This window comes from Silurus meridionalis, chromosome 1, assembly GCF_014805685.1.
Source record: "Silurus meridionalis isolate SWU-2019-XX chromosome 1, ASM1480568v1, whole genome shotgun sequence".
In the NCBI taxonomy this organism is placed as follows: domain Eukaryota; kingdom Metazoa; phylum Chordata; class Actinopteri; order Siluriformes; family Siluridae; genus Silurus; species Silurus meridionalis.
The window spans coordinates 21,716,156-21,741,406 of record NC_060884.1 but is presented as its reverse complement, the minus strand read 5'-3'; the positions used below and the strand labels follow the sequence as shown (position 1 = coordinate 21,741,406).

General features: G+C 36.2%; 1 protein-coding gene across 5 annotated transcripts; it reads left to right on the top strand.

Annotated features, from left to right (window-relative positions):
- The first annotated feature begins 1,841 nt into the window (after window positions 1-1,841).
- On the top strand, window positions 1,842-25,251 carry sec16b (SEC16 homolog B, endoplasmic reticulum export factor). 5 transcript variants are annotated; one of them, XM_046855916.1, is made up of 25 exons: window positions 1,842-2,259; window positions 3,109-3,206; window positions 3,776-4,070; window positions 4,273-4,370; window positions 4,474-4,564; window positions 4,788-4,872; window positions 5,111-5,231; window positions 6,193-6,341; window positions 6,459-6,520; window positions 10,479-10,617; window positions 10,914-11,156; window positions 11,729-11,826; window positions 14,927-15,008; window positions 15,194-15,311; window positions 15,495-15,606; window positions 17,448-17,553; window positions 17,823-17,960; window positions 18,342-18,440; window positions 18,972-19,056; window positions 19,451-19,846; window positions 20,651-20,679; window positions 20,896-21,015; window positions 21,098-21,190; window positions 21,583-21,688; window positions 23,847-25,251. In XM_046855916.1, exons 3-25 carry the CDS (start codon window positions 3,817-3,819, stop codon window positions 23,882-23,884), a joined length of 2,862 nt encoding a protein of 953 aa, XP_046711872.1. In that variant the 5' UTR covers window positions 1,842-2,259; window positions 3,109-3,206; window positions 3,776-3,816; the 3' UTR covers window positions 23,885-25,251. The 5 variants fall into 5 exon arrangements, with proteins under 5 accessions (XP_046711872.1, XP_046711899.1, XP_046711890.1 ...); XM_046855943.1 differs by having other exon boundaries at window positions 3,109-3,310; window positions 4,477-4,564; XM_046855934.1 differs by having other exon boundaries at window positions 3,109-3,310; window positions 6,196-6,341.

Below are 25,251 nucleotides of genomic sequence, written 5' to 3'. Positions count from 1 at the left end.
TCTCAACACACTCTCCTCACTAGACAACACATTTCCATCTCCATCCTTTATTGCTTTAACTTGCAGCACATCTTTCTCCCCTCGGTCCCTCTGCCTGGCCAATCGGTACAAATCCTTTTCTCGTTCCTTAGTGTCCAACTTCTCATACAGCTCCTCATATGCCTTTTCCTTGGCTTTCGCCACATCCCTCTTCACCTGCTGCTGCATCTCCTTGTACTCCTGTCTACTTTTCTCATCATTCTGTTGATCCTAATTCTGTTTTGCCAACCTCTTTCTCCTTATGCTTTCCTGCACTTCCTCATTCCATCACCATGTCTCTTTATCTTCCTTTCGATTTCTAGATGTCACACCAAGTACATTTCTAGCTGTCTTCCTTATCACTTCTGCAGTAGTTGCCCAATCATCCAGCACCTCTTCAACACCATCGAGCCCCTGTCTGACCTCTTCCCTGAATCTTACACTACAGTCTTCCTCCTTCACTTTCCACCATCTTATTGTTCTTTCAGTCTTCTCTCTCCTCCTCTTCTTCTTCAACTCCATGGCCATCCTTCAGACCACCATCTGATGCTCTCTATCTACACTGTCCCCTCCCCACACTTTACAGTCTTTAATCTCTTTAATGTTGCATCTCGTGCATAGAATAAAGTCCACCTGTGTGCACCTTACAGAGGCTTTAGCCATGTTGGTAGCAAATCATTGCCCCTCTGCTTCATGAGCAGCACTAAAATCTTTATGCTGGATCAGTAGATTTTTAAAATTTGGATCCAGATTGGATTATATCTGTACTATTCACCTCTTTAGCTTTATAAAAAGATATGTATCTGGCCCCATTTTTCCTTTCTCCATTAGTTCATGGCAAAGCCATATCATGGCATTACTACTAGCCAGAGACTGTCAGATATGGACTGAGTTTATAATGAGTAGCTCTATTATCTAAGTGGTTAGCAATTACAATAAATGTATACGTTTATAATAAAATCATGAAACATTTATATAAAAATAGTGTGTTAGTAGTTCACTTTTTAGCCCTTGAAAGAGCCCAGAACTTTGCCGAATGTCTGTAGTTATCTAATACAAATAATCCCCGAGTTACAATGGTTCGAGTTACGATTTTTCGATGTTACGATGCCGATAGCAATACGACAAAATTGTAAAAATATGTAAAATTTGGCACAACAGGCACCCGTGTACGATGTACGATACATTGGACGTGCAGCTGGGATGAGCATATCTCTCCCCTGTGAGATGCCCCACTCTCGCTAGCGCTCGACGGAGTAAAGTTGTCTCAGTGTGTATTTCTATGTTTCAAACAGTTTCACACAGCAATTTAAACCTCAGTGGGCATGTCTAGACACTGTTTGGGAGGTGCTTGTATGGCTTTGCCAGTGGGAACCTCAATTTAGGTCCCCACGGTGACATGGGTCTCCATTAATCAGTGTGCATTCAGGTCGAAGTCCCCACCTGGATAGTAGAACAAGAAAACACACACACACACACACACACACACACACACACACACACACACACACACACACACACGGAACGAGAGAGAAAGCAAGAGCAGTTAAACATTTATAGCTATATAAAATAAAATGTTTTAATAATATTATTAAAAATAATAATAAAGGTAATATTTAAAAATATAATAATAAGAACAAGAAGAAGAAAAAGAAGAACTATAATAATAATAATATTAATAATTATTATTATTATTTTATTATTATTATTATTGAATGGTCATCATCATGCAACTGTAGTTTGCCCTTCCTAAAATGGCGCTTGTTTGGCTCCACTGCTCCGCTTGTCCGTGGTTATAAATGTTCCTGAATGTAGAAAGCCTCGCGAGCGTAGAGGTTCCGCGCGACGTGGCGACACAGACCCAGAGTACAGGGATGAACAGTTCGCGCGCGCACAAAGCAGCGTAGAATTGGAACTTTGCTGCATGTGATGTGTGTAAGTGTGTTTGTTAATGCCCGCTTCCTGGTTTGAGGACCTGCACAGCTGTTTCAAGTTGGAGATGCAGAACCGCTGGATTTGCGCATGACTTTTACTGGACACTTAATGACTTTTTGGAGAGAGAGAGAGAGAGAGAGAGAGAGAGAAATAAAAAGAAAGCAGGGTGTGCACTGTTTGTCTGCTGTACTTTGACTCCGTGAACAGGGTCCATGGGTCACTGAAGTGTGAGACTGTGATTTGAACTGTCATGATGTGGCAATGTGTGTTGACTCGGAGACACAGAACAAGACCCTCTCCTGAACTGTGAGTGTCCACATGTGGCTTTCTCATTCCTTAACTTCTTCTTAACCCTCCAAATCCCATTCTGCTGTTTGTGGAAGGTCTGGTGTGGTTTGATTAATTATTATAGTAATAGGATTTTGGACACTTTGAAAGAAGTTTGAATCGTTCAAGTCAGCATTTTATCCTTGTCCTTTGCGTAAACAAATAAATCAAGTTTTCACAGATGCATGCAAATAAAACAGTAAAAGTTTATATATACTCAAAGTCAAGGTCACTTCATTTTTTCAGTTATGTCACAACTTCCAATTTTCCCTCCTTCCTATGTTGTTGGGTTTTTTCTTTACTGTGCTGCTTATTTGACTTTTTCACATAATTAAGACTGCTCTTAAATTTTTCTAATAAACCGATGAAAATATAAGAAAGTCATTTATGACTGCTGTTATGCCTAACTCCAGTCAAACACAAGCAGGGCAATAACAGCAGGGTGATCAATAAATAGTTATCACAGGGAAGGAACAAAACAAAGGCACCAACTTGAGAAATATTCTATTCTATTCTATTCTATTCTATTCTATTCTATTCTATTCTATTCTTATTGAATGACTAAAATTGTGATCACAATTCATTAGAATGCCATGTTTCTTCACATTGATACATTTTTTGTGTCAGATTGTCTGTGTGCCTTAGACATAGCTTGTATAGTCCAATGTACAAAACAGTATATCAATACAATAATTGATTGTGCAATGCAGGAATATTCTGCCATAATTATACTTGCTCTGTAAAGAAAAGAACAATAGATTTACACCTTGGTTTAATTTATGCTCAATAACCACCACCCTGGTTCAATTTATGATGTTTGCCTACAAGGCCAAAAATGGAACAGCACCTTCTTACCTCAGAGCCCAAATCACACCTCACACTTCACCACGCTGCATGAGATCCTCCAGCACTGCTCGACTGGTGAGGCAAGTATACTTCAAGGCTCTACTCTATTCTGGCACCGAGGTGGTGGAAATAACTTCCGACAGATGTCCGTACAGCGGAGTCCCTGGCTATCTTCAAGCGACGGGTGAAGACCTACCTTTTCCTGAAACACTTAAACTAGCACTTTCCAAGTTTGCTTTGTTAAAAAAACCTCTCAACAGAGTTGGAGGCTGATTTATCTTAAGTTTGTAATCTAGCGTACCAGTGTAGATTTATTCATTGATAGAGACTCAAAGCACTTTTGTATCTCGCTCTGGACAAGGGCGTAATAGTAAATGTTTGAAACTCCGATATAATTTCATTTTAATTAATGAAAATATTTGGGCTTTATGTTGACACATTGCCTGAACCTATTCTGTAAGGAATGCAGTAATCCAAAACTTCTTTAAAAAGCTTGTTCAATAATTATTGTTATTTATTTACTTATTTATTTTACATCCATTAGGACACAAGCCGTCATTTTTAGTAACTGAACCCCCTAAAATACTCTCAAAATAACTGAAATATTATGTTCTAATAAGGTTGTTTTTATAAGACTGTGTCTCTGTAGTGTGACAGGTTGCTGTGGCTGGTTTTAACTCTGAGCTTATAATGGACCCTCGAGGGCAGAACTGGAAAGAACAGTGGCCACAGAACCAGCGCTCAGAACACAGAGTTAGAGATGAGCAGTACAGGTCTCATCACACAGGAAAACATGGCAATTACCCTTCTCCAGATGCAAGAGACATCGACAGACGATGGTATGCTCGAGATCCACGTTATATGTACTACATGAGTGGTCCTCCTGCAGAGTTTAGCACTGCATACAGCAGCCAAACACCCGACCGAGCTAGATCCCACTCCAGGTTAGTACACAGATATGTGCTTGTGGTCTTTTTTTTTTTTTTTTTTATCACGGTCCATTTTATTAAATACACCCACCATATAGATCCCTATGCAGCTATTAATTTACTGTCTGTAAACTATTTTACACTATTAAACCATTTTTCAGCCTGTATGGGCCCTGGGGGTAGAAGAATATGTTTCTTACTGGTATTATTTGTGTAGGCAGGGATATGATTATCCTCCCCAGAATTACTGGACCTACAGAAATGACTCCAGCTATTATGATCATGGCTACTACAGAGGACATTATGGATACCCAGGTATACAAATAATTATTCATTAGGTTGGTTAAAATGGTTTAACTGATTAAACAACAGAGTGCCTGTTAAATGCAATTTGCCAAATCCACTCATGTAAACACAGCAGCCTCAGATACCAGTTCATGGCCGGTGCAAGGATGGAGGACAGAAGGGAATCAGGAGTGGTCAGGAGCCACATACACACCTCAGCATGGGTCAGGCAATTTTTCATGTTACTGGTGTGCATGCATGCAGCAGGAATTCTCTGGGCTGCTCCTTCTTTGAATGCACATTATTTATGCAGAGCTAAGTTCTAGTACTACATGTTATGCTTTGCTATTTAAATCATTGTTTTGTTTGATTTACTACTGTTTGGGTAAAACTGTAAAATGACACTTGTACCTGATCCATTCCTTTAACTTAATTAACTTAATTTAGGTATGAGCTCAGAAGAGACAGTGGACAGTATGATGGTGGAGTTTCTCTTAGAGAAAGCATGGATACCAGGAATGAAGCTGGAGAGGTTAGCCACATCTATACAGCCCTACTAACACTGTGTCCTGTTTATGCATAATTGTGATCAGAATTGCATGTGCTGTTATTGCCTATGAGTTAGTAGTCTGCATAGTACTATTAGTTATACCTTTAAATGGTTATTTAATAAGTGGAACAATCTGTGGAAACTTGGCATCCCAAAGCCCTCTGTATTTTATCTTGTGTTGAATTTTCATCTTAAACCACTAATACTACATCTCCCCCAGGTGTCTGAACCTGGAGGCCTAGCCAGCTCTAAAACATCTGGCCTATCGTCTAGCACCTACGAACTCAGTCAGTACATCAATGGAGATGAGCAGAGCAATGCTCCACCTCCAGCTCACTCAGGTAGATTTTGTCAAAATGAACATACATACAGTATGGTAAACATTATATTGTGATATCTGCTGTGACTCAACAAGAACATTTTTAGGGTTAGGATTATCACAGCACATGTAATTGTACATTTTTTAAATGTTTTCGAATCACATATTTGAGCAGGTGAAGGTTGTTTATGGAAGGAAGACCTCAGTGTGTTTAAATTAAATTTCTATCTTCCAATTACACAAAACAATAATTACAGAAAAAAAATTAAGTTTGTGCATTTTTTTTTATTTAGCACTTAGAAAGGGTATCTAAAGGCATTTGTTAATGCTGTGTATATACATTTGTTGTGAGTAACCTATATAAGTAACTACATACTTTTATTAAGGTGTTCATTTATTTGTACATGAGATAGATAGATACATAGATACATACATACATACATCTTAATTGCCATTGCATAGTACAGGTACACAGCAATATAATCCAGTTAAGCATCTACAAGAAATGCAAATGACGAGTGAAGATAATATGTAAATATATGTACAGCACTATATATAAATGTGAAATGTGCAGAAGTAATTAATTATTTTAGATATGTGCTGCTCCTTCAGATGGAGGTGTTTTTACCTAATAGCCTCCAAACCTCTTTTTCATAATCATATTGATTTGGTGTTGGGAAGTTTGCTTCTTGCTTTTAAGAAGAGCTGACCACCACCAAAATACATGACATTTAGGTGAATTTCCACATTTTGTTAAATTCAAAGCTTGAATTTAACAAGTTTGACTGCTGTACTCTCAACTTTCCAAAAGGAATTTGTTAAGGTTTCCACAAAGAGTTTAAATGCACTTTAAGAGCCAAACTCTGTATTATTCCAAGGATATATCAACCTCCTAGTTACCAAAACAGAGCCTTAACCACTGAGATGGCACTGTTCTCATTTAACAATAATACTCTATTTGTGTATTTTTATGCTTTTACAAGCAGAGGCTGAATCCAAGTCAGTGGTTCCATTGAAGTTCTGTGTTCCTCATGTGGCTTTAAGCTTTGGGCCTGCAGGACAGCTGGTGAGAGTCACTCCAGTGTTGCCAACTCATGGAGAACCTGCTCAGGTGGAGCTCCACAGCATGGAGGTAGCCATTACTGAAGCAGCTCTTATGAATGTGCTTTATATGGTCCAGTATAAAACTATGTGTATTATAGGTATGATGTGATGTAACACACTGGTTTTGCTCATGTGTGTCACACAGGTTATACTGAGTGACACACGTGAGCAAAATGATATGAGAGGTTTTCCTGGACCACTGACAAGGTAAGTCCTTGTTTTACTGCACTGCTATTTTTCCATTAAATTAGCAGCATCACCTTATTACATTTAAACTATTAAAACCTCATAAAAAATATGTGAATAAGTAATGAAATCATGATGGTACCTTTAATTGCATTATAAAACATTACATACAATATTTCCTCTGTCTAATGAGATATTTTTTTTGAAGCAAAGATCAAATAGCAGTTTCAGCTAGAGAACAGTTTTGTACAAATGCAAGCATTAATATTCCTACTTCCTTTACTACTTCGGGTACAGTTATGAATTCTTTACTTCATAGGTAGTATCCTTAACTCTTATATGGATCTGTTTTTCCGAAGCAGAAATAATAACCACTTGTTTATAGGTTTCTATCCGTGATTGATAGCTATGAAATTACTGTATATGGGCGTTTCTTCAACTAGGTGCACTTTTAGCCTTGTGAAGTTGAACAAAAAAAACTTGATCAAAAGTTAGGTAACACATTCCCATAAGTTTAAATAATTTATCTAGTTTTAAGGTCTGTTAGAGGACAAACATGGATTACAAGAGAAACTGTTAATATTTAAAATTTTTTCCGACCTGCAATGAACAAATGTCATTTCCACCACATCTCAATATACAGCTGTTATTAAAAAATAGAATAACTTATGCCACTCAAGAATTGTCTAAGATCATTTTTGTAACTAGTTTTACCAGTTTTTCCACAATGTACATTAATTATATATTTGTTAATGAGATAAATTAACTGCCCTAAGGACCAAATGCTGAACTGTACACCTGTCACACTCTGAAATTTAATATTAGATTGGGTAAGAGTTTATTTGAAAATAAATAACTTGAATATTTATACTAAGTAGAGCACAATATCATAAATTGTGAATAAATATTTAATGTGTGAGGAGAACTTTTTAAATATTTTAAAAAAATGTGTGTGGTGGTGGAAATGACAATGAATGTAACATGAATGTAGAGAAACAGTAGATATATTTATTAGAAAAATACTTAAACAGTCATTAAACAAACTCAGCACTACACTAAAACAGGTGTTGTTGATGTATAACACTGATTTGTCTCACAGATGAACAGTTACAGTGCATACTGTAAAGAACTGACACAACTGATGGCCAGGGAAAATACAAGTAATATAAGATGCATAAAACATTCAACAATGTGAGATAATTATGAGGTTAATGTTCTGAAATGTTCTTATTGGTCTCTTAAATAAACAATCATCTTCTGTAAAGAGTAACTGTAAAGAACACCTTAAACTGAAACATTTAAACAGAGATGTGGAATATGGAAAATTTTGAGACAATGCTGCTTTGAGACAATGTTCATTGTTAAAAGCGCTATACAAATAATAATGAATTGATTTGAATTGAATGATGCCAGGATAAATATCTCCATCATACTTCACAGCAAACCACTGACCAACGTGTCCCTCGTTCAAGTCCACAATATGCCACAGACCTATTTGAGGTGTGTCAGGATGCGATGTACTGGTTGAGGGAGAAGCTTCGTCCCAATGCTGGAACATGACTGTTTCTGGATTGAAACATTTGCAGTCATGAGGTGCAGAGCAAAAGCAACTGAGGATTCTCCATGACATTTGGCTTGGGCTAGCAGAATGTTATCTGAAAGGAGAGGAAAAACTGTTAAGGCATGAACTTAGTTCATGTAAAATTATTTGTTTGAGACGACTGTGGACTGTCAACCATTACCTGATGAATCTTCATTGTGCCACGGATTGTTTGTAGCTCGTATGGCACATGAATGTCCATACACTCAATTTCCTCTGGCTCAACATAGAAGAGCTCTGTGGCAGACTTTTGCTGTTGAAGCTCCTCAAAGAGCACCCGAGCATTTGGTATGTCCTTCCCTCTAGCTATGATGTCATCAGCTCTTCTTTACACTGCTGCTGCTATCCCATCAGCAGGGCCTTTTCCATGGCCAGTCTCCAGAAAGTTCCAAATGAGTTTCTTCCAGCCCATCTGATATGGAATGTTGGTGAAGAAGTAGAAATTATTTTTGGAGGGTATTGGGTGGTCGGCCCATCACTGACCACATGTAGCACTGAAGCAGTGGGGTATTGATCCTTCAGGAAAGTGAGGACTTTTGATAGATGTGCCCAAATAGCACAGGGGTCATGACGAAAGAGGAGCTGATTGAGCAGAATGAAATCACACTGTTTTTGGTGTAGGCCACACCAGTGTGAAGTGAGGCCTGTTTTGCGAATCACCAAAATGTACAGCTTGCATTTCGCTGCAGTACTTGCAGAAAAAAATTCTCTGCAAAGTCAATATAGAGGACAACGTCATGTTCACTCAGATTCTCTTTTAAACCACGAAGAGCAGCATATTGGTGTCTGATGTTATAGACATGTTTGCCATGTTTTTCTTTTAGTCCTAAGCGAAAGTCCTCAAGCAAAGTATGCAAAGTACCTGTAACCTTCTCTTTAACTGTTAAATGGACTGTGAATTTTTCTTCACTACCATCTTTCTTTTTCTTCAGTCTCTCCTCAGCTTTTCCCTTCCACTCATACCAAAATGTTTGGGTCCCAGGGTCAAAGGTTGAAATTTTCCAATTCTTTGGCTTCACAAACGGTACATTCCCTGTACATACATTGCTTGGTATAGTTTGGCGAACAGCACAGGGATACAATCAGATCTTCAATGTTGCTGCTTTTAATGACTTTATGATAAAGCAGCTTGTCTGCCATACTCTGCAGATTGGCATGTGTCTTGCAGAGGCATCTTAAAAATAAATAAAAAAGAAATCAAATAATATAAAAGTCATATAATTCAGAAATAAAATATTATATTATAAATATAAAAAGTATTGTAATATTATAATATAAAAAGTTACACAAATTTACTCTCACAATCCATATCAATTGTACTTTTTAACCATAAATGTCATTTCCACCACATGCTGTCTTTTCCACCACAGAGGGCAGTGTGGTGGAAATGACTGTGGTGGAAATTACATTTCTGTAGTTTTTTGTGAAAAAATGGAAGATAGCTTCACTGATTAGCTTTGAATTAATACTTAGCATGTGATGTATGCAAAATACTCTTATTTAACTTAAAATTTTAGCTTTTTAAAAACACCCTTGAAGATACAGCATGTTTGGAAATGACGTAGAATAAATATATTAGCTGGTCTAGCAATATTTACCTTGATTTTACTTCATTTGTTGTTGATGAAAATGTAAAATTCCCTCCAAGTCCATCATGTGCTCTGATGTCCCTATATGTTTCCATAGAAAAAACCTAAACAATCTTTCACACAAACTTTTTAAAGGGACGTAACAGCATTGTGGTGGAAATGACACCAATACTGTGTGACAGCTATATTTTGTATAAAAAGTAATATTTACATTAGTCTCAGATTAATTACTATAATGTATTTGAAATATTTTACTAGTGTTTAATTCAGGTACATTAATAGTTACCAGATCAGTCATATTTTTAAACTGTATTTTCATTGTTGAAGTTTAAAAGTCTGGGTGTGCGACAAGGAGAAAACAGTGATTTTTGCACCTATAAGGAGGTTGGAAAGTATGAAAAAATCATAATAGAAAGGTAGTAAATTTTTTAAAAGGTGTTTTTATTGATAGTTTGACAAAGAAAAAAGAATTTGTCAAAAATGATATGTACTTTTTAAAATATGATCAAAGAACCTAAAAGTACCCATAGTCTAAGAATCACCCATATACGTAATTAAAAGCGAGTCTTGTAAAAATGAATGCTTTAAAAATTATAGTCTGCTCAATCACTGAAGCATTTAAACAAGCATAGCTCTATATAATTCATGTATAGTTAGTTATATGATTCCTTTTGTCAAAAACCAAATGTTAACATTCCATCAGTTTCTTGGTAGTATGCTTTTTATGTGAACAATTTGAAATGCATATTTCTAAAAAATTCATGCATTTTTATATCATTCTTTCATGTAGGGAGGATCTGCATAAGGTGGACGTCATTAACTTTTCCCTGCAGATGGCTGATGCTTGTCTGAAGGATGAAACCTCGTGCAACGATTCCTCGGTCTCCCTCCTGTGGCAACTACTGGTACTGCTATGTAGACAGAATGGGGTAAGCAGGACTTTTTTACTGATATTGTAGTTGTTTAGTAAAAAAAATTAAGTTGTTTGGTGCAATTATGTGATAATTAATGGCATTCAGGCATTCATGACAATTTACAAGAACATTACCATCATAGGGCCAGTGCAAACCTGATTAACCAAAACTGTTTTATAATTTCATCCTTTTTCATATTTTCACCCCACATTCAGCTAAACTGGTAATATAGTTTTAGGACTTCAATCAGATATTTTGGTTCAAGAAAACACAGTCTGTATAGCTGTTGACACTGTGTGCATGTTGTGCAGAGAATCGTGGGTTCTGATATTGCAGAACTCCTGCTTCGAGGAAGCCGCTCTGTAGGAACATTTGATGGAGATGGTGAGCAGTCAGATGTAGGCAGCCTCATAGATCTGAATGAATCTCCAAAATCAGAGTCGGAGAGCTACAACTCTTTAGATCTCCTAACTGGAAACCCACTCAGCAATGAAGAGAATTCTAAAGAAAACCTCCAGAACTACACCAAACTCCTGCTGGCTGGAAGAAAAAAGGTCAGGTCTCTTGCTAGCTCTTTGGTGGCTACTAAATAGTCAGAGAAGGTTTATTTTATATAAAATTTTTAATACTGTTTCTATGTAATATGTACAAGAACATGCAAATATCGAGTTTTCTTTATTTCTGTATCGCTATACATTTTAGCACTATATGCCACTTCAAATGCGTAAAACCTACTTTATTTATTAAAGCTTTCATTGTGTTTCTTGTATTTGGCTTGTAGTATTACTGTAGTAATGTTCTACTATCCCAGCTAAAATATTTACTTATTACTAATGCTGATGCTAACCTAAAGTAACTGGGGTAAAATTTTCTCTTCTCCTGTGATTTATTTCCTCTATCCCGAATATATGAAATGACCATGTATGCAATTTGAACATGCCTTATTCATATTGTTTTATATGTTTATTTGATTCTAGCTACATTAGCTTGTAACATCATTGCTAAATTAGTACTTCATGAAAAATGATAAACGATTTCTTGAAAATAAACGTAGTTCAACTGTGTTAACATCAGAGTTTGGGTTGCAGGACTTTTCACCAAATTAAAGTGTCTCTTATCTATATAGGAAGCACTGGAATCAGCAATGCGGAGTGGATTATGGGGACATGCTCTGTTTCTGGCCAGCAAGATGGACAGTAGGGCCTACAACACTGTACTGAGCAGGTGATTGTCACTGTGTTTTCCTGTATATCAGTTTTCTCACTGTAATGCATCTATAAAACCTGCTTATGAACTCAATGCACAATTCTGTGTTAGATTCCACACATACAAAACACAGATTGGTTAAATAGATGACGTTAGCACAATGTGCCAGTGCTTGAATCTTTTCAAACATGTGGTCAAGCATATGGACCTCCTGTGGCCTTTCAGCTGGCAAAATCCAACAATCACTAATGCACAGGCCAGCATTTTTAAAGAATCCAGAATGTCTTGCTATAGTTTGCTTAGTGATGACAAAAGTCCAAGTTTCAGAAATTGCAATTTTCGTATTTTTATAAAGCCCACAATTTTTTTTTTTCCATTGAAGTAGAGCTGCTGCTATCGATTATTTTTGTAATTAAATATTCTAATGATTATTCTATTGATTAATTGAGTAACAGTATAAGAAGTATACTTTTTAAAAATACGTTTTTTTTTTTAATTAAAGAGCAATACTAAATAAGAGAATAATAAGATAATAATAATAATAATAAGAGAGAGAAAATAATACAGGTTTCTTAAAATTAACAAGTTTAATTGCATACAAGAATATCAGTGAAAACTAAACCAATTTAGTGCATTTAATTGCCATATTACATCAAAATACAAATAAAGTGCGTTACTTGTCCAGAGCGTTCCAGAGTTTAGCGGGTGATGCGTCAGTAATAATGATCCGTGGGAAACGCAGTGCTCCATGTTTAGTTAATTGGACTAACATTTAAACTTTCAAAACACTTTCGAGGGAATGGTTCATCTAAACAAATAAAAAATGTAGATGAACAATAGTGATTTTAAAAATAGATTTGCAAGTTTCAGGGACTGGGACCCATCAGGATGCAGCAGGAAAAAAACACATGTATGTTACAGAAAAGCTTTTCAAAGCATGTGGAAATGGTTGCCAAGTTTCAGAAAAATTCCCTCCTCAACTAAATGACAAAAATACTTTAATTATCTGGGGAAATTTCACATGGTGCATTTGACTACAGATTACATGCAGATCCTTGTTATAGTTTGTAAGAAATGACTTACCTTTTCCATAGTCGTGTTTATAAATTTTCTGTCCATAATCTAGAAGCAAATATATATGTTTATTTTGATCACCGATTACTGATAATGGCATTATGTTACTGCTGATCAGGTAAAGGGAATACTTCAATGGCATGGCTGCTATTTATAGTTTTTTCCCAGCTTGTTGACATGGTTTCTATTTGCAAGGGTTCTTGCTATTGCTGATCTGTGTTTTCACCTGTCATAGCACTGTCCTCACTAATAATTTTAGGCTGGGTAGAAAGTTACAGGGCATTTAAATTAAACAAACAAACAGACAAACAAACAAACAAACAAACAAAAGACATCAGAGCTAAAGCATTTAAAACAGTACGAAAACTAGAATGCCTCCCCAATATAATACTTCCATACACATTTTAGTTCGCGCTGCATCTTTTAGATTATTCTTTTAGATGTTTAGATTATGGTCACCATGGTGACATTGTAAATTAGATGTGAAATGCACAAGTTTGTTATCTAAGCCTCTAAGCCTTGCTAAGGTGAGAAAAATCTGTACAATTATTGATCACATTAGAGCAGTGAATGACACTACTGTGCTACACTTTACACATTTAGAAACAAAGATCAGTTAAGTAGATAACACTGTACTACACCGTGCCAGCCATTAAATCATTTCAAGCATGTGGCAAAGCATGTGGATTTACTGTGGCCATCCAGCTGGCACAATCCCACAAACTGTAATGTTTTCTGTCCAGAAAGTAGTTCTCATTGCTGCCAAAATGCCTTGTATTCGTTATAATCCCATTGGCATGTTTTGCTAAGTCAACCATCTGGTTTGTAATGGGACATTTTGCGGGCCATAAACACCATAGTGATGGAGAAGATTGAATGTCTAGTGTGTAAATCTGTTGGCTGAGGCAGCTGTATGAATTGAACTCTCATTGCAGTCATCTCAATTTCAGCATGGACTCTCAAATCTGCTGCTGAACTGGCTTGAGTGAAAACTGACCCTGCCTCACTGGGTCACTCTCTAGCAGCATTTGATAAATAGCAGTAAATTGTCACCTCCTATTTTGGGAGGCATCTTCCTCTATGATCCTGAGCTCAGTTTACGGTCTGTGCGTAATTGTACCGTGTGGGTTTCTTCTGTGTTCCCCTGCTTCCTCCTACTTCTCAAAAATATGCCCGTGGATTGGTTGCATTTAATTGCATATAGAAATGTGTGCGTGTGCCTAAGGCTTTTTTATTAATATCGACCACAAACCTGAGGATAAAATCCTTACTGAGGATCAAGGAATGAAACTCACTGGTGTCTGACCAGCTGATATTCTTGGACCAACCATTTATACAATGCCACACCTTTTCTTAGGTCTGTGTATTGCATGAATATTATAGTGAGTAGTATACATGAAATCTTCTCCTCCTGTAACCATGGATCTGCATATTTCACCTAAGGACATACATATCAAATGAATATGGATGTTCCAATGCAGGACATGGAAGAACTCCTACTACCCACTACACTGGATCTTAGGCTGTGGTGTATCTCTCTGAGTGTATATGTGTGTGTGTCAGCCAGGGTATTTAAAAGTCCATTTTGTGTTGTCTGGATTTATTTTGTCTGGCAATATTTTGTAGTTTCTTATTTTTCTACGGGATAAAATATGTTAATGAAATTGCACAAATGAAAATATAATATACTGGTTAGTAAATTATTCTACAAAACATTTCGGTACCCATAAAATTACTATTTAGTGAGTCCTCTTTCTTGTAATATATAATAAAATTGAACACAACTATAGAGTGAGTCCTCCTTCTTGTAATATATAATAAAATTGCAGGTTCAGTAAGGCTCAAATCTGGAGACTGATTTGTTGATCGCAAAGCACCTTTCAATTATTTTCACTATGCAGAGAAGTTATGCTTGCCCAGTGTTCAATCTGACAAAATTCTCTGGTTCATCTTTTTACATCTAAGGCTCTTATTGTGCTTAACATGTTTTGAGTATTCATATCTGTTACCAGGCTTGTAAAATGTACTTGCTATGTGATGACAGGTTTACAGGGAGCCTATCTCCTAGTGATCCACTCCAAACCCTTTTTCAATTCCTTTCTGGGAGGATTCCAGCTGTTGCCATGGTAACACAACTTAATCTTTTCTTGGTTTATCCCCTCAACTGTGTTCTTGTTTGTTTTGACTCTAATACATTCCTGATTAAACCATGCTCATTTAGCTCATCATATATATCATATATATGTCTTGTGTATTCTTTTCATTTCTCCTCTCATCTTCTCTCCTCTCCTCTCCTCTCCATTTCTCTCAGTCCTATAGTAAGGAAAAATGGGGTGATTGGAGGCATCATGTTGCTGTTATGTTATCCAACAAAAACGGAGAATCTGCTATGCACTTCAAGTCCATCGTCAACTTGGGTGACACCTTAGGTAGTAAACCTTCATAAATCCATTCCTCACTTTTAACAGGTTCTGATTCTTCTCCCAGATCTCCACTAAAAGTTCTTGAACCCTGGACAGCCATTAACTTACTTCATTAATGACTCTTGAATCAAATGCAAAGAGACCACTATTTTAGCAACGACATCATGTTTAGCTGTATTTCTGTGTTAGCTTCCAGAGGCCTGCTGCATGCAGCTCACATCTGCTACCTCACGGCTCACACATCCTTTGGTTGGTACTCAAACAAAGCAGAGCGTCTGGTGCTACTGGGCAGCAGTCACAGGTAAGGCTCTAATGGTAACATTATTATTTCTGTATGAGCTTTAGCTTTAATCTTTATTTAGCTTTATTTGTGCACCACACAAATACATTAAAGATTACCATGTATGATATTTAAAGGTTACTTGGAAAGAATTTACATACTATAAACAATCTATGCTCAAGTCTCATTCATTATTCAGTGGATAACTGCATTTGGATACTATAGACTTTAAAGGTTATTTTAACACACGGTAATATTTGATATAATAGTTTACATTTAATTGATACATATAAAGAAAGTAATAATTCATATTGTTATTAACTGCGTTCAGCCAGAAGAGCATCGGTTGGTCAATCCACCTCTTAATACCATCATTATGATGTTACATATATAGCAACTATCAATATTCTACCGGAATGCAGTATTACGGAGCGCTGCATCACAGATAGGTATCTCATGCAGTGAGAATGAATGCCATTACTAAAGGAGGTAGCCCAATGGACACAATCCAACAAGTCTCCAATAAGCCACAGCTGCACTGCCCACATACATCACCTCTAGCAGAAGCATCAATATTAATTAAACTCGTAAAATGATACATTTTTGTGCATTTTCGTACATTTTTCTATGCATTACGGTTTTCCTAGGGATTTAAAATGAAGTCAAAATGCAGGTGCAGTTTTATAACTCTGACTAGCGTGCACTTTAATCAAAGGACATAAAAATGTCTACATGTTTTGATTTATGTTCAAGCAAAATAAAATGTATGCTTAAAAAAACAGCAGTGCTCACAGTGCTGGCTTTATGATAACATGTAATGTGATGGCTAAAATCTGACTGGATAGAAAGTCTAACGTATACCCACACTGCATCTAGGGGTCTAAAGAAATGCTATGAAATAAAGAGACTATTGTGAATAATTTAATACATATTCATGGACAAAAATATATTAAAATGTAAGTCTGTGATTCTGATATAGTTTAGCCCAACAGAGATGGCCTTGCTGGCCCTGAAGGCCCACCACTGATAAAATGTAATTGATTTTTATGTTCCCTTGTAGCTCATTTCTTTGATATCTGTTTATACAAAGTAACAGCAAATGCTGTAGAAAGTTACTTTAATCTAGTTAAATTTTCTTGCATAACAAAAACCATGCAACGCTTTAATGTACCATAAAATATAAAACATCTGCTCTCCAGACATTAATTATAGTGTTTCCCTGTGTGCATACTTTTTGTTTTTATTAAACAAAAAGTATGCACAAAGTTCTGTGTCGACACAGAAATGAAAACATTTGGAATCATAATCCAGGGAAAGACTTCTCCTTTTCCAACCTAATATTTGGTATGCTCAGAGATGTATTATAGGTCTGGATCCAAAGAGATTACTAAATTCCTAGACTAAATCTTTGATTATGGTTAAAAAAGGGAACCTTTAATCTATAGAATAATAGCCAGATTGACTTGTCAGAACTATTCAAGCAAAATCAGTCACTGGCCCCAAATTTAATTGATATTTCTAAACCAGGATTGTTCACATGACCTAACCTAACAGCATTGTTACATTTTACAGCTCAGATGTAATTGCTGTTTGTTACATGTTACTATTAGACATTACTGGACATTGCTTTGAGTTCTATCATAAGTTATGTGTGAAAAAAACTGACCAATTATAATGAGTTTTTCCAATTTGTTTGTTAGTGAGTACAGTTGCTGAGAATGTTCAATACAAATTAAGCAGCATTTATTATTATTAGCTGTATTCCTTTTTTTTCTCACATTATTATTTACCACAGGCACAGGTGACATTAAGGTTGTATTAAATGCTTCTGGAAATTTTCTCTTGATGTAATTATCCTGCAGTGCTTCCTTTGCTGAATTCTGCCATGACTCAGCCATTCGCTGCACTGAAGTGTTTGAATACTGCCAGAGACTAGGAAACCCGTCTTTCATCATCCCTTCTTTTCTGGTATGTCTGTTCTGTTCTCTTTAAGTGTCATAAACAGTTATGTCCAGACGTTGCCCTCTATCAGTGATTTTGCCAAGTTCGTCAAATTGCATCTGGCAGCTAAAATAATTGTATTTTCCTGTAGTAGTAGTTGTGTGTCTTTTGGTTTAACTAATTTGGGCCACTGACAGTTCAGTATTTAGAATCATTTGGTTAACTAGATTTTGGTTTATTGTTATTGTTGGTTATTTCCTACTTGCTCTACTATTGCTTTTGTGTGTCTTGTGCAGGTGTACAAGTTCCTGTATGCATGTCGATTGCTAGACTGCGGTCTGTTCTCACAGGCTTTCCATTACTGTGAGCTTGTAGCCAAAGCTCTGCTCACAATACAAGAGCCACACATCATACTGCTACAGGAGGTTATTAAGGTAACACACTCATAAACAAAGATACACAAATATGTGCGTGATGTATCAGAGAAACACAAGACCTTAAAGAACAAAAGACTACAGCAAAACAAGCGTTATTATACCTATTAAATATCACCTTCTTACTCAGTACATAATTTGAATCACTCCACACAATCATTAGACCTGCAGATGCCATTGAGTTCTTTAATTTTCTAATTATTTTGCTTTTTATGAAATGGTTTAAATACAGGGCACTGAAACATTGTTACCTCAGTGTGGTTACTTAAATATTCTGTTTCAATTTTTTTTGTCCAAATTATCACACTATGTTATTAATCACATTATGCCCTGGGTCTGGATATTGGGGATTTATTTTATTATTTTCATGTGCTTACACAGATGGTGGACAGACTTAAACACTCTGAAGCACAGGTCAGTGAGACAGGTGCTGATCCAGACTGGCTGTCTCTCCTACGTCAGCACCTACAGGACCTGCTGGTGAGCTCCTGCTTTGTATATGCAATCACAATGATCATAGGTTACATGGTGATTACCTTTCAGTCTGTGTTAGTTTTGTAAATTAAATGAAAAAACAGACATGGTTTACAGATTTTTAGGCTGCAGCCTCCTCTGTAACAACAAGGATAATGCAGATTTTTACAATGACCTTAAAGCATATTATTATGCTTGTAAATACAGGCAAAACAATTAATTTTTTTATTAATTACATGCACATTAATGTATAAACAATTTAAATTCAAAAGTCACTGCTGGGTCTTCATGCAGAACCTTTAACTCCCATCTGACCCAATTTGTAAATCTTTGGGTTTTTTTTGCTTTGCTCTTACATAGTCTAGTCTAGGCACACTACTGCTATATCCTGCATAGGCTGTTCAGCTACACTGCTCCAACATATCTGTATTCCAGTATCTAACATGTACCTGTATTTCTGTTTGTTTGTTGTTCCTGTTGTAATTATTTGGGTGTATGTCTTATATAGCACTCCCAATAAACCATGTGTATTTGTAGATGGGGAAATCGGGCAATAATGGATTGGATCTCTCAGCTGCTGAAGCTACTGCTTTGGCCCAAAAAGAGAACAGAGAGTGTGCAGGTAATTTAGTGTCCCACCACATTAAACATTGCAAATGTGTTCAATGTAAGGTTAAAGTGTTAGTCACATTCAGTTGGAGACAGCAGAACATGAGATGCCATAAAGCCCCGGTTACAGTGCTGTCTATCATTGACTAGCCTCACTATTTTTTGCGGATATACATTAAAGATGGCAAATTTAATTTCATAACTCTATATACAATAGAGGCCAAAGGTTTTTGAAGCAGCACCTACTTCATAAAAATATACTCAGAATGTACTTTTTATAAAAAAAAATAAGTAACTATATTTCTTAAATTGCTTAGATAAATAAAAAGTGTTGTCAAACTTTTTTCAATGTTTTTATTTGAATGTAGTTCACAGCTGTTAAGTAACCTAGTATATATTTTTTATAGATTTTTACCAAGATGACCTTTCCAAAACTGAGATGATCCACACCTCTCTTGAAGAGGAAAGTCATAATGGTTCAGGAAATGTGCATTACAATCAGTCCCATCCTCATTCCTCCTACCCATCAGAAGAGCAGTCTTACTCTGGTTATTTTCCAACAGGACAGTCCTACACATCCTACCCCTCAGAGGAACAATCTTACATCCCAGAAACCCAAACGTGTGCTCCAGAAGAGCAGAATCTTCCTCAAATCTATGCTCCAGTTCCCATCTATTCTCAGCAGAATCTGTTCCCTTCGGAACTCCCAGCAGTTCATGAAGTTCAGGATGGTGTAAATCATTCTGACATAACATACCGTCAGACTGTTTCCAGTCTGGATTCAAGGAGCCACAACATTACAGGTTGGAATGGTGACTGTGGAATACTTATGAATGTCCCTGAATATGTGTTGGTGAAAACAGGTGTTGAATGTTTGGCTGGTGTGGGTAGAAAGGTTGTTGTGTGTTTTTGAGAATATTAATTCAGTTGGTTAATGATGGTGTGTGTTACTGACTAATTGGGCTTCTGAATGCTAATAATGGGGTTGGGTAATGTTGAGGTGTGTGTAAATGTGAATTATGGTAGTTTATTGTGCTGGTGAGTGCAGGAATGTCATAATACTTTTTGTTGTTACTTAATGTTGCTGTTGGTGAATGTTGCTGGGAAGTTGTAATGGTTGTCATTTAAAGTGTGTTAGTATTTGTTGGTTTTGGTTATTGTGTGTTGCTGAATAGTGCTGTTGCAGAATGTCTGTGTTGATTTATTTTTGCAAGCATTTAAATAATGGTGAATGTTGATGGAGATTGCTGGTGTATAATGGTAAATAATGTTGCGTGTTAATGCTGGTGTGTGTTGGTGAATATACATATTTAATAGTAAATATTGCTTTTGGGGAATGTTGAAATTAGTGAATGTTGTTTTGCAGTGAATGATAGCAATGGTGAATGCAGTGTATGTTAATACATTTTTGTGTTGGTGCTTTATTGCTTGAGATTGCAAATATGCTTTGTTGTTAACACACATATATGATAAATATATCTATATGATATTGATCATATCTATATCAACTTTCATATCTATATGAATATATATGATATTACATTTAAGTTAGAAACACAATAACAGTAATTTGCTACACCTACACTTGCATGTTTTTGTTTTCCTAGATGGTGATTTCTCCACTGATAAAAACATGGTAAGAAAACAGATTATGTTAATTTCAGATTGCTCTTCTTGCAATGTTTCTCTTTTTGACTAAACCTAACCAAAGAAATCCATAACTTTTCTATTTCATAATCAGTGGCAGAGAAACTTTTCATTTATTATAAAACTAGGGATAGTATAAAACTAAGGATAGAATTGGCTAGTATTAATAAAATATTTGTAACATTTTGTAATGTCTCTATTCAAGATGGGTGTTCCTACAAATGATACTGCACTTGATAGAGCTGATCAGGGCATGACAACTCCTCCTTGTCCTCCTCCTTCTAAGGCTAATACGAAAGAAGCCACTATTCTAAAATCAGAAAAGGTCAGTCTGTTATATATTTTAAATATTAAATACGTTGACGTTTTCGTATCCTTTTAACGTTTTCTTGTTTGCTTTTAAACAGGAACCAAAGTCAGGGTGGTTCAGTGGATGGTTCAAGTCAAAGCCTAATGAAATTCCCAAAGATCAGTATGAACAATCAAAACCTGCTGCCATGGTAAATATACTACTACTACTTCTACTACTACTACTTTTCCTCCTCCTCCTTCAGACGTTACTAATAAGACCAAAGCTGTCCAGTAATGCTAATGTTTTTAAAAAATAATTATAATTTCATGCATTAGATTTTTAATAGAGGAATAACAGAGTTTTTAATGTATTTGCACTGGGTATATTTATATACACTATATGATCAGAAGTATGTGGACACCTGAGCATTGCCTCCACATGTGGGCCTTCCCTATATTTTTTATTATTATGTTCCTTATTTGAAATAAAAAGACTGAGCCTAAACAAACCCCCTATTTAGCTACTGTACTGCCCAGTTTTGCCCTTGATTGATCAATATGTTCAAGTAGTTCATATGTTGTGTTTTAACATTTGTTGTAGGAGTCACCCCCAATTCCTACCTTTCCTCCTCTACCAAAGATATCTTCCACCATGCTGCCTTCACAGAACCAAACTGCTAGCGTCAATCCCTATTCTAGGAAAGCTGGTGAGTTAAGTGTGTTTCTCAAATATCTATAGTGTTGATGTCTCCCTTTTAATCCTAATCCAAAGTGGAACGGCTCTGGGATATATCTACAGTGAAATTATCGATATCACAAAATCCTTATCTAATATCCATTCAAGCCAGGATTACACTCTAAAACCTGAGAACATCATATATACAGTGCCCTCCACAATTATTGGTACCCCTGTTTAAGATGTGGTCGTGGACTTCTAAAAATTCTCCTTTTTTTTAAAACAACATAGAACCCAAATGCAAAAAAAGAGAAAAATCCAACCTTTCATTTAAGTACATAACTTTGGTGGTAAAAAAAATCATACATTTAGAAGAAAAAAAAAACTTGAAATCATGTGTCCCACAATTATTGGCACCCCTAACAATTCCTCTGAAAAATTTAATTGGTTTTTTTTTTTTTATATATTTTTCTGTAGTTGCTAAGGTTGGTCAGGGTATCTAGGGACTTTTAATTAGTAATTCATGATTTCCTGTTTCCCTGGGGTATAAATATGACGTGACACAGAGGCCTAATTCTCTTACCCATTTGTCAACATGGCAAAGACAAGAGAACACACCATTCAAGTAAGGCAGATGTGTGTCGACCTTCATAAGTCAGGCAATGGCTACAAGAAAATAGCCACTCGCCTTAACTTGCGGTATCTACAGTCAGAGGAATCATTAAGAAGTTTAAAACAACTGGAACAGTGACAAACAAGGCTGGAAGAGGTCCCAAGTTTATCTTGCCACAACGCACAGTGAGGAGGATGGTAAGAGAAGTAAAAAAATTTCCCAAGCTCACCGTCACAGAATTGCATCAAAGAGTGGCATCTTGGGGTCACAGAGTCTCCAAAACAACCATCAGACGCTCTCTACATGCCAACAAGCTGTTTGGGAGGCATGCAAGGAAAAAGCCTTTTCTCACTAACACTCACAAACGTAAACGTCTGGAGTTTGCTAAGCGGTACTGGGACTTCAACTGGGATCGTGTGCTTTGGTCAGATGAGACTAAGATTGAGCTTTTTGGCAACAAACACTCTAAGTGGGTCTGGCGTAAAACAAAAGATGAGTATGCCGAAAAGCACCTCATGCCCACCGTGAAGTATGGTGGAGGATCTGTGATGCTGTGGGCCTGTTTCTCTTCCAAAGGCCCTGGGAACCTTGTTAGGGTGCATGGCATTATGAACGCTTTGAAGTACCAGGATATTTTAAATAAAAACCTGATGGCCTCTGCCAGAAAGCTGAAGATGGGTCGTCATTGGGTCTTTCAGCAGGATAATGATCTAAAACATGTGGCAAAATCTACACAAAAGTGGTTCAGCAGTCACAAACTCAAGGTCCTCCCATGGCCATCTCAGTCCCCAGACCTCAACCCAATCGAAAACCTGTGGGGCGAGCTAAAGAGAAGAGTGCATAAGAGAGGATCCAGGACACTGGATGATCTAGAAAGATTGTGCAAAGAAGAATGGTCAAAAATCCCTCTCTCTGTGTTCTCCAATCTTGTGAAATGTTATAGGACGAGATTAAGTGCTGTCTTGTTGGCAAAAGGAGGTTGTACAAAGTATTAACATCAGGGGTGCCAATAATTGTGGCACACATGATTTCAAGTTTTTTTTTTCTTCTAAATGTGTGATTTTTTTTTTTTACCACCCAAGTAATGTACTTAAATAAAAGGTTGGATTTTTCTCTTTTTTTGCATTTGGGTTCTATGTTGTTTTAAAAAAAAGGAGAATTTTTAGAAGTCCACGACCACATCTTAAACAGGGGTGCCAATAATTGTGGAGGGCACTGTAGATATCAAAACACGGTCACAATTTAACACCCAAAGTATGACAATGCCGACAGACCAGCAGACAAAGTCAGCTGACAAAGTTGCATAGTAACTTTGCAAGTGCACAAAATAATGAAATCATCATAAACAGCACTCATTATTCAGAATAAACCATTTAGCAAGGTAGCAAAAATATTAATTCTAGTTTAGCAAAAGACATGTCTTATCTTTGCCCATATGCTGAAAATAAACTACTAGTTATGTGGAATAAAACAGGTCAATAGTGTTTTTTTTAAATTTATCTTTAATAAGCCTATTAACAGGTCACATAAACAGGTCCTGAGGTCAAAAGCAGTGATTAAAATTGTTTTCTTTTAGGTCAAAAGCCAGGTGCAGCTGTGGGCCAGGCTCCCTAATGCAGCTCTACACACGGGGCTGTTCTCTTCATGTGAGGCTTAGAGGTGGGGTCAACATGTGACTTCACAACATCTCAAGATTAACATTGAAAAGAAAGCAAAAGGATCAAATGGAACATAAAATCATATTTCAATCATTTTTGGAGGGACACAGATGAATTATTTGTGCGATCTGTGATAAGTGCATAAGTGCATTTAATATATCAGGGCTTTAATTTTCCTGTCCTGTAATAAGAAATTGAAAAGCTGAGTGGTGGGGCTGCTAGTGAGACCATTAACAAGGGTGGGGGCTGTTGGGGAGTCGATTACATGGCTGTGCTGTAGGACAAGGCTTGTAAGAACAGTTTTAAATTTATCCTATGAGCCCTTTTTTTTAATTTTGCAGCCGATTTCAGGAACGCATAAAATTCAGAAAGATGTACATGATCTACATTCCAGGTTTATGATGAAAAATAAGATGTGATCTATATAATACCTATCTCACCAACTTTCCTGAATTTGGTGCTAAAAAAGGGACTTTCACTTTTTGAACAGATTGTATATAGAAATATGTATAAAATGTTTATGACATTAATTGTTCTTGTTTAAAGCTACTGATCAGCAACTGATCAAAAGACAAGTGCCAGCTAATGGATTTAAAATTATTTATAATTATCTATGTGTTTATAGAATATTCAGTTAATAATCTATGATGATGGAAAATTCATTGTTTCAATGCTTCTCTTAACTTTGAAAGCTCACATGCCCAAGCATGCATTTGGAAACAATCCTGGTCTTTGGCCAACAAATTTGTTAATATACACTGAAAATGTCATAACACAGGTTTCTGATAGATCAGTGTTCACTTTATTAGGGTTTGTTAAAAATAAATACTTAATTGAAGAGGGTTGTTTAGTTTTTCTAGCTTGTGATCTTAAGGATCTCTATTAAGAGTAATTTCTCTAAATCTGTTTAAAAATGTACCGATATACATCACAGAGACAATGAAGTACATTTCATACTTAAATTCTGAAATGAATTTAGTATAATGCAGTATTAAAATGTATTACATCATAATAATTGCCACTATTATGCTCTACAGAAGCACCTTAAAATCTTATTTTGTAAGTTATGTTTTGTGAGCACGCTGACTGAGCATATCAAATGTTCTATAAATGCATCCACTTATTAATTGTATTATTGGAATATCTTGTATTTGTAAATTAATTCAGTGCATATGTTTTATACTGTATGATTTGAAGTGTTGACGTATTATTACAAACATTCATAGCGTTTTCTTCTGCACTACCACACTAATACAATTGATATATGTCAGAAAGTATTACTAATACTTGTATAATGGAAGAAAATAAAAAGAAAGGACAGTA

Bases quoted from the DNA above. Each gene is read 5' to 3' on its own strand.
- sec16b (XM_046855924.1), top strand. From the start codon at position 3,817: ATGGACCCTCGAGGGCAGAACTGGAAAGAACAGTGGCCACAGAACCAG. The intron at 4,071-4,272 runs GTTAGTACACAG...TTATTTGTGTAG, and splicing joins CGAGCTAGATCCCACTCCAG to GCAGGGATATGATTATCCTC. The intron at 19,847-20,650 runs GTTGGAATGGTG...TTGTTTTCCTAG, and splicing joins AAGGAGCCACAACATTACAG to ATGGTGATTTCTCCACTGAT.